Raw genomic sequence first — 17,618 nt, 5'->3', positions numbered from 1 at the left:
AGGACATCTTTCTAGCAAAATCCCAAACTGGAACTTTCCAAAGTATTTTAAGGAAATAAATAATACTATAGGAAAAAAAAATATCTATTTTTAACCAGAGATCCTAGCACAAAAGGGTAGCACTCCAGATCATACCAGAATCAAGTGTTTGATGCTGTCCTTTCTTTATAAGGCTTTAAGAATGGCAGGACCCTCCAAGATGCTGCATGCGTTCTTTATTTACCCTGAAGTGAGACTCTGCAGACCCGGGTTTAATTCACCGCTCTGCTATTAGCCTATGAGGTGACCTTGGACAAGTTGTTCTGTCTAGATTCTCAGCTGGTGTCAGCTGGCACTGTGCCACCAAAGTCAATTTAAACAATTTGAGACTCCAGTCCTACAGTCATCAGGTCCTGAGCCTCCCTATCCAAACAGCACTGCCAACCAGCACATAGCCCTGCTCCTGAGATGCTTTGGAAAGGTACACATAACGGACAGGTAGTGAAATTAGCAGAACTCATACTTCCCTTGGAAAATACGTGTTTGTCACTAAAATGACACAAAAAGCTTTTGTTTTGGTTTGGTTTTTTTAAATAGCCTTATGATTGAGGCTTTAAAAACAAAGCCACCAATGCTGACATTTCATTCTACAGTCTCTTATGCATTAGCTGATGCAAAATCCCTAGGGATTTTAACTTTAGCACACAATAATTGGTGGCGACTGATACTTCTTTCATTCTTCTGCTTTTAAGTTTTATTATCTTTCCAAAATCTTCTCAAATTTCTCTCTCAACTTGCTTTCATCACCAGCAGCATTCTTCATCACACCAAGAAGCTGAACACCTGATACCCCCGTGCAGGAAGGCTGGATTTCAGGAGCGGCTTGGGAGTCACCAGATCTTGTGCTCTTTATCACAGGAAGCTCCTAAGACTGGGAAACTCCAGACAGGATCTAAATAAAGACTAAAAAGGACCAATTCCTTCATCAAGATCCATCCCAGCAAGAAACTACCTTGTCTATGAAAGACCTTCTTCTGTAGCAGAACCAGGGCAAAGTTTCCCACATTAAGGCTGATTTACCTCCTTTGTCATTTTTGACCAACTGGCCTGGCTCTCTGAACCACAAGAAATATATTTTATCTAACCAAATACCTGATGCCCAGAAAATCTGAGAGAGGAAGGGAAAGCAAGAGGCCATGTTGCTTCAGGGGACACCACCCGACGCACAACTTGGTCTGGTATGTAGCACAGACACTCCGGAAGGCAGCACCCAGGCACGTCACCGGTCAGGCACACAGACACTCATTCCCAGGATAAATTTTTAGGAAAGTACCTCTCGAGTAAGTCCTCTTACCTCCCTTGACCCAGCCACAGCATCATCTCTGTCTCTGCAGGCCTAACCCCAGCAGGAGGTGCAACACCAGCTACAGTCCATATGACAATGGCTCCTGAGGTCCCCCAGGTCCATAGGCCTTCCCCCTGCCGAAACATACTGACTGCCTCCCAGCAGAGAGCAACATCAAGACAGCACTTCTGTGACCTCTCTTCAGATCATTTTTTGACTCAAGAGGCTTTTACATGGACTTGGTTATGTTCTTAGAAAACTTCTCCACTTCTGAATAAACTTGATTTATTGCCTCCTCTGATTTAGTGCAAGAAATAAATCCAAAGAACATGAAACTCAATTTATTTTACTTTGTCAGCAGTAAAATTAACTTAAGGGTTGTTTTAAGTATCACCTCTTCTCCTTCTCCCTCCCCTCCAACAATACTGCTTTCTGAGGAGGTGTCCACAGCAAGCAACACCTTGTTGTGAGCACAACTGATGTAACCTGCTGAGCAAGCATACCATGAACAAGCAAGCTATATATGAGTGTTGGCTGGAATGGAAGGAAGATCTCTGGGACAAGGGTCTTTCTAGTTCAGTTTTCACAACAGGGCTCATGAGAACCCCGGCACTAGCAAGTACACTCAGTACTGTGGCAGGATGATCTCTGCTCACCTAGACTTGAGACATAAAACCTGTGCTCAGTCAAAAGATCTTAACCATGGTACCATACATTGGTTACACCAAGGGGCCAGGCCACCCAGCTTTCCAGCAGCTTGAGAGCAACCTTGAGAGAACTTTAAGCCACCCCACCAATGAGATCCATGTTCTTGCTGTGCAGTTTGGTAAGGCTGCTGTCCTCAGGGCTCTACAGCATCCTCTGTCCTGAGCCCGGCAGCAGCACCACAGCATCCTTCTGCAGAAAAGGGAGAATAAACATATGTCAAGTAGGATTGCAGCCAGAATCCTCACCAGCTCCTGTACTGCATGGCACCTACTAACCATGAAAGCAAGGCATTTAACAACTCTTTTCTACTTGCAACCACCCTGTGGAGTTGCACATCACGCATACCTACTCATTTTCAACAATAGAAATCAAATGCTATGAGCCTCTTAGTACAAATCACTGTGTGTAACATCAAATAGCATGGCTTATGTTCTTGTTTCCCCTAAAATGAACTGTTGCACTGTCTCAGCACAGGCAATGTTCATTTAAAAGTTTTTTTCTGTCGTGTTTTCCCGATGAGCTGGCAACAAAACACAAATCAACTATCACAAAGAGGTACACTGAGAATTGGAGTGCAGATCTTCTCAGAGGAGAAAGGAATGACCATGTAAGGCTCGTTTCTCCTCCTGCTTTATGTTACAGGATGTTCTGGCCATCTTAGGGAAAAAAAAACAGCTGAGTATCTCTGAATGAGAATTATTTTAATAACAGAACTTGTAATTCAGTTAGCATGCTTTTGGCTTGCATATCAAAAAGATTCTTTTCCTGGACTTTAGCAGGCTTGTTCCTAATTGAGCTGTTAAAATCTGTTTGCAGTTCTCATTTGATAGATGATGCCTGCATCAGGAGCGAACGCTGAGGACAAGCCTTGGCATACCAAAGTTTTCTTTAGAAGAGCATGCTCAGCACTACCCAAAGATGTCTTTCTCCTCTTCCACCACTGCAACAGATGAGATATACTGCACTTACCCAAGAATGCCCTGGCTGCATGATTTTCATCCCTTAACCACCATGGGGCCACAAGGGACTTCCTGGGGCTGATCTGTGAGGACGTGTCAGTACACGGTGGACTGATGCATAAACGCATCTGCAGATCTGCACTCCATCTGGGGCTCTGTCATTACTGTGCCAGGAGAGGTCCACAAACTCCTATCCTACCTCAGTGTCCCTACTTTATAATTTGAGGACATGCTTTCTTGCCTCATTTCCTCCAAAAAAGGCTGTGAACTGAGGAACAGCTTGAATGAGGGAGGATCTGGTTAACCTTGTACACACACGAGCCCACTTAAAGTCAACCACAGTCCTTCACACACTGCAAGTCAAGCACTCATCCCCTGGAACATGGCCTAACTGCCTATGGACACACAAACATGGCTGTTCGCCAAAGTACCACACACACTACTGGAGGTATAGAAAGGTCAGACCAGACTATGAATCTCAGCCACTTAGCACAGCTGCTCAGCTCACAGCTCGACAAAGGAATGTTTCAAAACAATGAAACCTGTGCCTCCAAACCAGTTTCGACACTCCCTTGTGCATAACAGCATTCTCCCTCTACAAAAGGTATATCCGCTTCTTTACACACATGCTCACATCCACCAGCACAGCCCCCATAACCTGGCCTGCCCCAGGCAGCCTGCAGAGCCCAGCGAGAGGACAGCATGGAGCAGGCTGAATGGCAGGAGACACGCTCCCATCTCCTCTGGGCTTGCAGGCAGTTTCCAGGTCCCAGGCAGGGCTTGGGGACCATCTGCTTCCCACAAGAAAAGCTTATATGCCCCATTTCAACAGTCCCTGTTAGTCAAAAAAGTCCATAAAAGGCAAATAAAGTCCCAGCAAGTACTGTCCCACACAGCCTTCTCCCTGGACACCACATCTGGACTCCTCTTCAATCAAGACCTCCCTTTTTTCAGAAGAAAAAGACCCAGGACTTCTCCCTGAAGTCCTTGGTGCAAGGCTCCTAGTCTCACGGATACCGCCAAAAAAAAAAAAAAAAAAAAAAAAAAAATCAGCTTAAACATCTTCAGGCCACATCAAGCTTCTGCTTTTAACCCAGCTTGGGGTTGTCTCCAATTACCATGGGCTTCTATTCATCAGCCCTTGTGGCTGCATGCAACATCCCGTCCTGTTCCCTTTCCTTCCTTGTTCTTCTTTACCCCCCCAACAATCAAACACACTGGGAAATCCCTTCATTTCTAGAGTTTTCTCAGCCTGCTTCTAAAGAAAAGCTTAGCATCTAGAGACTGTACCCATTTTATTTTTAAAGCTGAGTGTTGAGCTGAAATCCAGCCATGCTACGGTATGAACACATTGACTGCATGTATTTAATGTCTTACAGAGGCACACATGCTCCTTTGATGTAGTCAGCTCCATTGCTGAAGTGATGGAGGCCTCAACACCCTCCAAAATCCCCAGATACAGCAGGCTCATCCCATTGCAGTCTCCACATCAAGGCAGCTCCCATTGCTATCAATTTCCAAGCTGACAAAATCAGATCTAAGTCTCATCTGAACAGGCACTTTTCCAACTTCTGTGGAGACTTGACCTTCTGTGGAAGACAATGCAAGAAAAGAGAACGTAAACTTTGCTGGGAGAAAAGATACGGGGAGATGGAACTGCCCCTTAGGGGTTTCAAGTAGCTAATTGCAAACTCATGAGTCAGGATGCCCTTGGCAGTAAATAAGGCAAGGACAGGCTGTTCAGAGCTGGAGGAGAGCCTGACAGTCCAGCAACAATTCCATGGAGAGGCAGAGGTAAAACACCTTCATCCCTTTAGTGTCAGCCAAGAATCCATTCATGAGCTACAAATTACACACATTGACCACTTCCATTTTCACAGGATTTCCTTTGATGCTGCAAGTTAGGTAGCTTTGCTGCAGACCAGCCACAAAGATTTACTCACTGTGTAACCTTACTCTTCTGAGAGCATGTCTACAGGACATGATGATTAAAGTGGCAGGACTATAAACATCCTGGGTATGCCCACTGTTTCTTCCCATAAAGCCACAGCAGCGGAAAAAAATTAGGATGAGGTTACCAACAGCTCCTGGCATTGGTCTGACTTGACTTGTGGTGATATTAAAGGTAAAACCTAGAGCAGAACAAAGCCTTTGAAAATCCCCAGTGCTTTCTAAAATCCCATGCTTAAAGACTGGTCTAGAGAAGGGCGTGGAAGACAAGGCTGAAAAAAGCAAACACTTTTTTTTTTTTCTCTTTTTTTTTTTCAAAAAACGCACCACTGCAACTCAACTGCCTGGTTGCCAGCTGTAGGAAGCGGTGTGCCTCAGAAGAGGTGGCAAAGCACAACTCATGACAGCAAGGTGCAGCTCCCACCACAGCGCAGCATACAATCAATGTGCCTGCGGAAGAAACCCGCACTTTTGCAGAAATTGCCTGAAGAAGTTACACTGGCTTCTAAGTAATGACAGTAACAAGATGCATCCCTGAGGCTCTATGCTCCATGAACCCCATGTGGTTTCCATTTTTAAAAACAAAACTCCAAAGTTTTCAATGACAGGTTTCATGAGACCTGGCTCTTTTTTTCAAGTCTATCTGAGGGAAGGCTCTACGAAAACTAAATTTTCTGTGCTTCCTTGTGGACAGGAAAGCTAGAAAGGGTAACTTAAACCACTCCAAAAGCACAGAAATCAAAAGAAAAGAAAAAAATAATTATTTTTCTAGCTACCATAGAGTTGACATAAATTTAAAGAGAGAAGAACAGAGACAAAACAGAGAAAAATGCCCTGGGGAAGACTAACACTTAGAAGCAGGGTCAGTTCCAGGGGTGAGAGGAGCTTTCCAGTTGCAGGGCTGGCTGCTGATCTCCTGAATGACCTTCTCCCACCCCAGGACAGATTTTTTTTTCATAGTCTCACTTCCAGGAGGCTACAGACATGAGTACCTGTCACATGAATATATAACAGGTCCAACCGAATCTTTCCTTTCGAGAATCTTTGACCAAAAATGGACAGCGTGACCAGCCACCCCTCTCAACATTAAGGGCCATTTAAGATTAGCAGCAGGAGGGAACTACTAAACAAGGGCTTTGAGAAAACCAAACAATCCATGCCCACTCTACCATAAGCTCTGCTATTCTGACCACGGTCACCACCCAAGTGCTTTCTGTTCAGCCATGGCTTGTTAAGATCCCTCAACAAGTCATTTTAGTGTGCTAATCTGTCAGAAAATTTCATCTATCCCAGGCTAGTTTTCTGCTGGGTTAGCCTGCTGAAAAGACTCAGCTAAGGGCCACAGAAACACCAGAGCACATGCAAAAGGAGGCAACGAGGGCAGAAGCAGCCACAAGCATCAGACAGGGCAGGACTGAGCACTGACAGTTCAGTCATCATACGCAGATGTGGAGCCACAAGCCCACTTTCCCTTAATAGGCACTAAAGAAATAACGTCTGCTGAGTTTTTCTGCCATTCCTAGTCTCGCAGCCTTGCACTCCCTCTGTTTATGAACAGCTGGGGAGGCCACAAACTTTCTGCCTTCAAGTCCTCCCAAAGCTGGAACTCCCAAGCATCCTGCATACCCATCCTGAGGACCAAGATCCTGGGCATTTTAGGTGGTATGCCGGAATTTGCCTCAGGCACCCAACTTTGGCAAGTTGACCAGCCTGCCACACAGCCCAGCAGTTCCAGAACACTTAATTACATGGACTCCAAACACTGGCAGATAGGGAAATTTGGACATTTTTAAGGCAGTTCTTCAGGGAGACCCTGCAGCAAGCACAAATTCACAGCCAAGGGTACAAACCCTGCTCTGTCAATACCATAAGCAGATGCTGAAAGTTAAGCACATCTTTAAGCATGTTCCCCCATGCTCCTTCCAAACACAGCCTCATGCCTCATCCCTGCCACTCCCCGAGCTGTAAGCTGCTCGATAGAAGACCTCACTCTCTGTCGACTGTTGGTGCAGGACCTTGAACAAGTACTAAATAAATGAACAAGTCATTTCCTGCAAGGCCAAACAAGCTCCCTGCCAAAGAGGTCACATACCATGCTCTGGCCTGATGCCTCTCCCTAGTTTATGAGGGTAAATTCCCATATCCAGGGGTCCAACGATTACAGCATTACATCTGGGCTAGGATTACTCCCACTGAAGCTAGGATTACGCTTCACTGAAGAGGTGAGGAAAACAACTGCTTTTGTGCTTTCATTGCATGACCTCTAAAGTTCGGTTTGGGTTTCTTGGTTTGCGCAAACCAAAACATTAAAATGAAATCAGGGAGGTTTTGCTTAATTCCTAGCTAGAGGACCAGGATCTGTCACACAAAGGTTCTTCAACACTGTTTTGGCAGTAAGGAGATCTGTAAGGAAAAGCCCTTTGAGGCAGAGCCCATGACAAAGCTGTCAGGAGGAAATAGCCTGCGTGGTTCATTCTAGTCTTGTGAGCTCCTCCAACTAGCACAGGGGTGGACGGTGGACACACTAGGATCTCTGCTCCCCATCTTCTATCACGCCACCCAGGATCACTTAGAGGCTTTCTGTAAGTGTGTTATCGTTGACATGGATGCGCTCAACCCCCCTGCAGCCCACAGGAAGGACCAGGGAACTGTATAAACAGCCTGAGCTTTGGATTTGGAGTAAGTCTCAGAGCTAGTCAGAATGCAGCCAGCAGGCCTACTCCACCATTCTGAATACTTCACTCCCATCAAGTTAAAACAAGACTTAAAAGCAACCCAAATCTTCCACGCTTGAATCACACAGGCAACTCCATTTGCTTGGATGTGCCCATCCCCATGAGTAAGGGCTGCAGAATCAGACCTGGCTTTTCCTTACTATCCTGCCAAAAACACAGGCACACAGAAAGAAGAAAAGAAAAATCCCACTGAGTGATGCCCCTGCTATTTCTGCTGTCCATGACAGCAAACTGTTAAAAGGCCTGACTCAGAAGCCTCTCTTGAAAAACCTGAATCATCACAGTTTGGAAGATGGTCTCACATAATGAAGGAGTCTCTCTTCTCCACTCCTCCTTCTCTTTACAAGAGAGACTGATTGGGGGGGTAGGGGGGGTGGGGGTGTGCCCAGGGCAGGGGAAAAAAAAGGAAAAAAGGGAAAAAAAAAAAAAAGAAAACTTAATGCTTTGTTTGGCTCTTTCTGCAAGGACTGCAGAGTCAGGCAGAGTTCTGGAAGTGACTCGTACCGTTCAAGTTAATGAGATGTTTCTGTAACTTTCCTTCACCTCCGCTCCCCTTCAGCAGACCAAAAGGTATATGGCAGTCCAGGGGCTGGCAGCTGTATTTTGGGTCTGCAGGGCTGTGCTTGATCTCAGTTAACACCTCTTATTTACCAGTGTGGCTTCCCTGATGTCAGAGCATAACCACGGACTTACACTGCCTGGAAGAGAGAAAGAGGCACGCCAGCTGTACATTCACTGCCCGGATGCACTTCGGGAACTTGGATTTCTTCTTAATTTGCACTGTATCTATTTTTAAAAGCCTGAGCCTTGTGGAATATAAAGATCTTTGGAATGTCCTTCATATAAACATTATCATGTTATAATACTTTGTTATTACACATCATTTAGCATTAGGAGATCTCAAAGCGACTTGAAAAGGAGGCCTCATTTTAGAGACTCAGCCAAATGAAACAAGACATTAAGTCACCCAGAAAAGCAGTGGGAGCCACCAGAACAGAAACCCCAATCTTGTGCTCTATTCTCTAGAGTAGCTCACTACAGATGGTTTATCAATTAAAAGGCTGTGGACATCTGCCTCTTCAGGAAGATCCTATTTCTTGCTGGCAGATGCAAGTACATACACTTTGTGAATGAGGCTTTGGCACCTCACACCCCTCTGCAAACAGAGGTCACCTGTGACTCAAAAAGCCATGGTCCTCTGGATCCAGGCTGTGGCAGAGATGGTGACCGAGGGGAAAGGGACTGACTGAGAGAAACAGCCTTAGAAGCGAGAACATATCATCTAAAAAGGTGATTCAAGCCTAGGGTTTCTGGGCTGGATCACATCTCAATGCAAAAGCTCTACAGGAGCAGCGTCGCTACTGCACCCCAATGAAACCTCTGCCTAGCTTTATGCCACCACCAATCTCTCTGGCATCAAGGATGCGAGAGAGTTGCGTGTCAGCCACATACACTGCGTATACTCTGAATATCAAAACCCCTTGCTAGTGAAAACTACCCTGGGAGTGCAGGGGCAAGGCTGCTGACTTCTGCCAGAGGAGTGGGAAGGGAGATGCCATTTGATATAAAAGCACTATAGTCAAAAGTTTGTATTTGAACTTAAACCATGTATTTTTACATGGGAAAAATACTTAAATCACTACATCGAAATGCATCTTTCCACCTCCTATCTAATCACGATACAAACACAAAGTGCAGAAGTCATCAGGCTGTTAGCTGTAAGCGAGGTTCCCAAGAGAGCCTAGTCACTCAGGTCCCATGAAGAGGCGGTGGATACATGAGCGCTGTGGAAAATTTCCACCTGTGAAACAATTCTTTTCATTGTTGCTCCTGGCTCTGCGTGGCAGCAGACGCACAGGGTGCCGTGTCTATTGTGCCAAATGCTATTTCTCATCTCTCAGATTAATTTTAAGCTACCTCTGATCACAATGTAAGATACTCTCCCAAAGTGAAGCAAAGCGGCAAGAGCCCTGATGAAAGTTAGGAGTGTCAGCTGGGGAGCACTTTGTGCAATTCAAGCAAAGCGCAGACAAATTCACCTGCGGCACAGACCTTTACAGCCTGTGCTGCCTCCACTCAGTGAATGGAGCTCCCTTCTGCATCAGTGGGAAAACTGTTCAAGGAGAGCAAAACATGGCACGGGAATCCACACTACCCTTCAGAGAGGAGTGCACTCTGCAGCCCATTTAAAATAGGTCTGAAATTTCCCATTGACATGTAATCTACAATTTATCCTGTGGTGAAGGCAAGCAGCTGGCCTGCTCTGCTGGACACAGCTTGGTTTCCCATCGACAGAAAGTGGGAACAGGTCTGGCCCCACCGGCACGAGAGGCAGAGTACACCAGAGCACCTTCTCACCGGCAGCCTTTGGAGTTTATGTAAAAGAAGGACTGGTATTAGTGTCACACATCTGCATATACTGTGTGGGTAGACTTAAATATACTTAAGTACATGCATACACCCCTGTTTACTTACAACGATGCTCACGTCTCTCTTTCCTGGCCTTACTTCTCAGAAGTAATCACCATGTTCATGAAAAACAAGCGTAACTTTTAGAATACATGTATAAAAAAAGAAAATTTTATTAATTTAAGGGTATTAAAGACCCAAATCTTAAAAATCCACCCAAGCATTATTATACTCCATAAGAAGATCTATGGTCAAGTCTTAGCTGGTGTTTGTGCTCTTTCCTAAACATCAGAGCATTCCTTACACCATGCTGGACACCACGAAACCCTTAAGACACGTCTGTTTATTTAAAAAGCAAATTCAAGTCACGGAGGGGTACGCTCTCCTTCACTTAAAGGAAAATAAGCCTTGCGTAAATTCTGCTTACACTCACATATTTGCAATGCAAAATGTAAGTTGCTTGCTATCACCCTCTTTGTACAGCTGGTTGCAAAACCAAGCAGGGGACGACCGCTCAACGCCCAGGACCGAGTGTCCCTCTTCCAAACACCTTTGCCTGTCGCCTCGCACGCGGGAGCCCATTCAAACTGCCCCAAACCCCCCCCCCGCGGGAGCGCGGCCGCCCCCTGCCCCGCAGGGACCGGCAGCCCACGGCGGCGGGCAGGTACCGGCGGGACAGACGATCGCGCCCCGTCCCCGGGCCGGCACCCCATCGCCGCCGGGACCTCAGGAGGGACCCGCTCCGCTCCGCCGGCGCTGCCCGGCTGCGGCCCCGGCTCCCGCAAAGTTTCTCTTCCCTCTCAGAGGCCACCGCCGCCCCCCAGAGCACACCGCCCCGGCCCGGACCCCCGCGGGCGGGGGGAGCCCTGGCTCGCCCCAGCCCCCCGCGGGCTCCGCTTCGCCTCCCCTTCCCTCCGCCGCCGCCCGGGGAGGGGTCACCTCCGCGCAGGTGACACCCCCCCGCCGCCGCGGCCCCGCGCGCTGCCCGCCGCCCCTCAGCGCGGCCCCCGGCGCCGACTCACCGCCGCGGCCGGCCGCGCAGCCGGCCAGGAGCAGGGCCAGGGCGGCCAGGGCGCCCAGCTGCCCCCGCAGCAGGTCCCCTCGCCGCCTCCGCCGCCGCCGCTCCGCCGCCGAGGCGCCCATCGCGGCCGCTCCGCTGAGCCGCGCCGCTCCGCGCCGAGCCGAGCCGAGCCCAGCCCAGCCCAGACGAGCCCAGCCGGGCCGCCGCAGCGCCGCCCCCCGCCCGCCCCCGGCCGCCGCCTGCGCGCCGGCCCGCCGACCCACCGCCCCTGCGCGGCGCGGGCAGCGGGCGCGGCCCGGCGGGATGGGGAGGGGACGGGAGGGGAGGGGATGGAGCCGGGGGGGCGAAACTTCCCGGCCGGCCCCCAGCCCCCCTCCCCGCCTCTGGCGTGCGGGGCGGCTTCCTGGGCGGAGAGGGGGCGGAGAGCTGGAGCCGCCCGGCCCCGAACTACCCCCGACCCCGCCGGGTAGGGGTGGGCGGGTGGGCGGCTGGGCTGCCCCCGCCGCGCCCCGAGACACCCCCTCTGCCCCCGGGGCCGCGGCTCCCGTGCGCCCCGGGGCACGGCGCTCGCAGCGGCACGGCCTCCCTCGGGCCGCCGCGCCCACGCCCCGGGTGCCTCGGCGATGGAAGAGGTGGTCCCTGCGTGCACCGGGCGCACGCGGGGCAGCGCGCAGGGATCCGCGCACGGCCGCGGCCCCACGCTTCTGCGGGCATCCTTCCATGGCTGCCTACCTCCAGCCCCTCCACAGCCGCAGCTGCAGCCCTCGCTCCCTCCACCCTCCTTTTCCTGGGGTGAGCGGGGCCTTTCGACATCATCTCGGGGGCTAAAACCTTTATCTGCTGCTACAACGTTGATCAAAAGAACCGCAAGCGACCCAGTGCCCCCTCCCCTCTCACCAGTGATTCCCCAGCCCGAGCAGGAGGCAGCCCTTGCTGCAATTCCTTTGTGTTTCATGCACTCAGACTCTGGAGGACTCTCACTGTGGAGTTTGGGTTTTTTTCATTTTCCCCGTTCTCACACTCAGCTCTGAATTTTTTGCTGTGTGAGCAACCGCCCACTCCACCTGCCCTTCAAACTGGTCCTGTGCAAGAGCAGGTGAGGGCAGACCTCCCTCAGGCACTGCAACCACCACGCCTCTGGGTGCAGGCCCGGGCAGGGACGTGGGTGCAGGCTGGTCGGCCAGGCTGGGCCGGCACCGGGGTTCACGCACCGCCAGGGAGCTGTGCCACCTCTGGCTATGACACCGGGCACCCCGTGCACAGCTGCTTCACCCATCCACAGCTTGGGCTCCTGGGTTTAAAATCCTGAGCTGGCCTGAACCTTTCATTCCTACTCCCCTGTTTAAAACCATAACCATTATTGCAGCAGCAACACAAACACCTACTATCTGCACTGAAACCAGAGTATCATGCACACGTGAGGAAGGAGCTGCCCCTGCAGGGCCTGCAGTTGTGAAGAAACACCGTTATCCCCACTCTTCTGGAAGAGCGCTGGAGTTACATGACATTCTACCCAAGGAAGTAGAACGAACCTCTGGCAGAGTCTGGGTTTGAACCCTGCGTCCCTGAAACCAGAGCCACCATTTGGGACTTTTCCTAGGCCCCCCACACTCCCGATGCTAACATCCTGACAGCAGCATTAGCAAACAAGCTGGCGACACAGAGCGGCACTGGCTAAGATCAATGAGAGCAGTGTGTGCGAGCATGGGCAGCGCTGTCTGCAGTGCGAACACACTGAATTAAATCAAAAGAGATTTATGCAATGACAGAACAGAAACTCTCCAAAAGATATTTTGGATGTTTCATCATTTCAAGTTAAAATACTTCTGACAAAAACCCAAGCTGCAGACAGCAGCATGGCAAGCACTTTCTGATCCTCGCCTGTCCCAGCTCAGCAGCTCCACAGCTGACAGCAGCACTCACAACACACATACAGGAGCTGTGCTCCCTCTGCACCGACCTGGAGCTGGCCCTCACCCTGGGAAGGCTCTTCCGTGCCACATATGACTGAAGCCCTTGCAAGCTGGCTGAGGAGGCACCAGGCACTTGGCAGGCACACCTGAGCTTTGGGACACGGGCACAGCAACAGCCATCCAGCATACTCATTTCAATACACGCCCATGTATCAACCTGCCCACGACAGCAAAACACTTTTTGACTGAAGAGCCACCTTCAGATTAGATGAACAAGGAAGCAGAAGAAACACATCAGTTCCCATAGTCCAAATATTACCCAAGAGTTGCTATGGCTGGCTGCACACAGACACAGAAATGAAAGAAAACATAGCGCTCTCAATATTTTTGATTAGTTACTAACCATTGTCATTAGAGAGGGTCTCATTCTGGGATCGGTATCTCATTATGCACTCAGCTTCCAGCCTCTTCTCCCAGGGTTCTTGCAATTCTGAACTTAATCAGGATGTCAGTTTTCAACACCGCTCTTAAAGATTTATCGATCGTGCTCCTACAGACAACTTTAGAAATGCTGGTGTCCCTATTGGCCCCAGGTAGGCAGATCCAATTCCCATCCAGACAGTAAATATAGTAAATCCTAGGATGTAACTATGGAAGAAGCGTTTTGTTTTGGTTTGGGTTTTTTCCAGGTAGGACACACTCCCTTCCCCCTGGCAGGGCAGGTTTTACCCCATGGTAAACAACTCTGAAACCTGTAGCACTGTCAAATGCTACAATAAGTCACCACAGCTTACGAAAGAGACCATACCTGTCTCATTGCTTAGTCTTGATCAATACCCTATGAAAGCAGTCAACAAAGTTTGGGATAAGAGGAGTTTGAGGGTGAACGTTTTCATTGCTGACGTGACAGAGCACTATGACAGTACTCCCAAAGTATTCCTTTTAAATCTAAATGTCCTTTTGAAGTCTGTAACTGCTCAAAAATGTGACCCTGAGAGTCACTGCAAAATCATTATTCACTCCTCCATCATAAGCCTCCTTTCCATCCCATTGCAGAGCTGCTCATAAACGCCAAGGTGTAAAGTCACTGTGTTGAGAATTAGGACTGGGACTATCTGGGAAGCCTATATAGTTTAGGAACAGATTTTCAATTCAGAATCACAAAATAATTTGGTGAATTCCTTACAAGCATAGGAAGTACTAGCCTGTGAAGCATTTCCATTTCTGGGGAGCATAAGATGGGAGAATTCCCTCTTCCCTCCCACTGATAAACCAGTGTGTGGGTGGAGCAGTCTTCAAACTGATTTGTTTGCAGGAAGAAACAGAAGGAAGGGAATTGCCGTGGATGTTACTCTCCTGAGGAAAACTCATATTTATCTTCTATAGGAGCCTTCTGCAAAAAAAAACCAAAAAAACAACGGACTGCTAAAGAAAGAACAAATGAGACGAACATGCTGCTGAATATATAGTTTGCTTTATATCACCTACCTCTTCCACTTTCTCCCTTTCACTCTTGTTCCTCTTCTGACCATTTCAGTACTCTTCAAGGAGCATCTCTTGGTCACCTAATATTTGAAGAGTGTGGGAACTTAACAGTGTGTCCCATGTAGGTCTTCAGATGGTAGCTATGTGCCACCTGATTCCAGCTCTTTTAAAAAAAATTAATCTGATGATCTCAGTGTTTCTTTAATGCCAATCAGCGAAGATACACATTAGAGGAGTTGTGACTGTCGGAGATGGCTTGCAGATAGCAGAACGGTCACGTGTTCTTTGGAGTTCCTTCTGCAACCCTTGAGGAAATCCTATTTAGCTGGCTTCAGCATCAGCCAGGCTGAGGAGCGGAAATAGCAGATGCACAAATACCTCCTTTTAGATAAATAATCTTTGCAGGACAGCAAACTGCTGCTTCCTTCAGCAGCTGCTCACAGGTTCCAGCTGGTGGCTGGGTATGGTACCTGTGCCTGGTGGGATCCTTCCTGAAATAACAACTGAAGGACTTGTCAGACCTATCGGGCCAAGAACCAGTCTTAATACAGGCCAAACTTAACAAGACTGATTTAAGAGTCTTAATTGGTGTAATGGTATTGAAGTGTGCATTAACCTCACCTTGGGGCTAAAAAAGAACAGGGGTCCTAAGGAAAGTCTTCCTTTCCCAAATGCTTTCTGCAATGTTTTAGTGATGCATGTGAATTCCCCACAAGTCACTGCTTGCATCTCTGTCTGCTGCCATGTAGACGGTTCTCCTGGGAGGGCCATGGAAATGCTTTACTGCAGACTCCAGAGGAGGTCCCATTAGCTTTGCTAGGACCCTAGGAAAGTTCCCAGAGAGCTGGCTCTCAGGGGGGTAGAAAGATGCACTTTTGTTCTTTCCAGAGCCTCATCATAGCATAAAACCACATAAAGTACTGGGAGAAAACTGTGTAAATCACAGTATACAGATGTGCCGAGATGACAGCCAGATGTGCCTTAGTGGAGCTAAGGAACAGTCGTGACTGTTTCAAGGAGAGCAAACAGCCTCGCGTACTTGGCGTTTTCCCCTGCGAACCATGCCAAGTTCTGCTCTTCAGACCAAACAGAGATTTTCTTCTGTTTGGACTGGCAGATTATGCTCACAAAGATCTTTCAACTCTGGAGGAAAATATGTTGGATTAATGCGGAACAGCATCTTTTAGGTAGACATTAGCCAGCCAGAATCCAGGCTGCTGGGTATAGTGATCTCCTACTGGTGGGCAGCATCCTGAGTCAGTTCAGAGGACGGAACGGAGGCTGGGCGCTAGCACTCGATAGCCACCCTGGAGCCTTTGCCAAACACCCGCAGGCTCAGGGACACCGTAAGTTTGGGGCTGGGCAATACTTTCCACGCAGAGACCAACTCAGGTCATCTGTACAGCAGAATCACCAAGTCTTGCTGCTGTTGCACTTCACACACAAAACAGCTGTTGAAGACCCATCCAAGGCAGATGAGGAAGACCAGAAAGAAATAACAGGAGGTGTCCTTGCTTTGGGTTTTAGTCTAGGGCTCTACTTTTTCAGCACAGTTCCTGTGCCATCCCTCCAAGTCTCTGTCTACGCAGAAAGTTTCACCCTTTCATCTCACACATCAGTGGGTTATACATACGTTTTAAGCAGTTTATTGGCAGGACAGCGGTGGCTGAGCACGGTTGCTTCTCTCCTGTGAATTAAGAGGGGCTAGCTCGCACCAGCTGTTTAACCCACAAGCCTTAGACACATATGCTTTTTGCAAACCACAAAGAGGATGCAATTAAATACATTGCTGATTACCACTGATGGTTGCTCCCTCCTTCCTGCATGGGATCCCTTGGGGAGCAGAGAGCTTGCATGAGCAGTCCTCTGCTCCCAGGCAAAGTTAGCCATCTTAATGTCATTTGCTGGTGACTCTGGTTTCAGCAACTCTGACCGACATCACACTGAAGGAGGTCAGGGAGTGCGTGTACACTTCTCCTTCACCAAGCTGAAGGGACGTCACTGCTAGCTGATGGCCAGCAGCTGAAGGGTGCTACGCCTGTGGTCAGCTAATGGGCAGTGCCACACGAAGCCATCACAAACTATTTCCTTTCAGTCATGCATTCCTTTCAGTCATGCACTCATACACCAGGTACAAAAGGCTGCCCAGCTGATATGATTTCCATACAAAAACAGTTTACAGTAGTTCAGGCTACGCCTCTTCCCATTTGATTTAAGATCATTTAAATAAGTTTGCATCTGCTTAGATAAAACAGCATAAGGTCATATCCTTGAATATAGCCGGGTGTCTTCCTTATGAAGGCTGGCAGGTCTCCCCTATCTGAAAAGCTTGAGCAAAAGTGTTTGCACTTATATGCTCTGGGCAAATCTGGGGTTTTTGAGAAGCATCAGTAGGACCCAAAGCCTTCCTGCAACAAGAGGGAGGCCCATCTCCATTACAGAGCTAACAAAATGGCTCTCTTGTACTCCCCAAACAGAAGCGATACCTCTAGCAGACCCATCAGATCTCCTAGGCCAGAGAAAGATTTTGTCAAATACACTCGAACCCTGCCAACACTGAACAAAGAGCAGCTGAGCAAGCAATGGCTGGAGGTTGCTACGGAGGTGGGCAGGGAGACTAGGAGGGACCTGGAGAAGCAAAAGGTGCGGAGGTGGGGGAACACTCGGAGGAGCTGGGAAGCACCAGTAGAAATTCTTTCAGGATAAAAACATCTGCTGTGCACAGGGAGCTCGCCACAGGGTCCACAGCAGCCCGGGAGCCCCCGATGACTGCCAGAAGCAAAGCAGGAAAGTTGGTATCAGGGTGTCACAGAGCCATCTTTGCACAGGCAAGGATGGAGGCCACATGCTGAAGACAAGGGCATACGTCTCTTCTGGGTTTTAGGCAAGTGAATAGAGGGAAACGGCCACAGGAAGAGCTAAGAGAACTACTCCAAACTGCAGTGTAAAAACAGGGCACCAGGTCCATTCTTGGAACATGCCTACGCACGCGTCCGTAACATCTGTGTTATTTCTCCCTCCCATCAGTGACGAGGGTGCCTGTTGTACGAGAGGGAGCAGAGGGGATGAGCTCTCAGTCTTTCAGCTGTTTAGGAAAATAAACAAGGCTGTGAC

At 48.9% G+C, this 17,618-nt stretch overlaps 1 protein-coding gene across 3 annotated transcripts in view; it reads right to left on the bottom strand.

Annotated features, from left to right (window-relative positions):
* Positions 1-11,258, bottom strand: part of LOC141956371 (sodium/potassium/calcium exchanger 3-like) — a 285,876-nt gene extending 274,618 nt beyond the window's left edge. For all 3 annotated transcript variants that reach the window (XM_074896962.1, XM_074897054.1, XM_074897505.1), the window contains exon 1: positions 11,108-11,258. In XM_074896962.1, the coding sequence (XP_074753063.1) occupies positions 11,108-11,228 (121 nt within the window). In that variant the 5' untranslated portion in view covers positions 11,229-11,258. The remainder of the gene's footprint in view (positions 1-11,107) is intronic.
* Between the last annotated feature and the right edge of the window lie 6,360 nt (positions 11,259-17,618).

The sequence above is a fragment of the Athene noctua genome, chromosome 1 (genome assembly GCF_965140245.1).
Source record: "Athene noctua chromosome 1, bAthNoc1.hap1.1, whole genome shotgun sequence".
Classification (NCBI taxonomy): Eukaryota; Metazoa; Chordata; class Aves; order Strigiformes; family Strigidae; genus Athene; species Athene noctua.
This window is presented reverse-complemented; position numbering and strand designations above follow the sequence as displayed.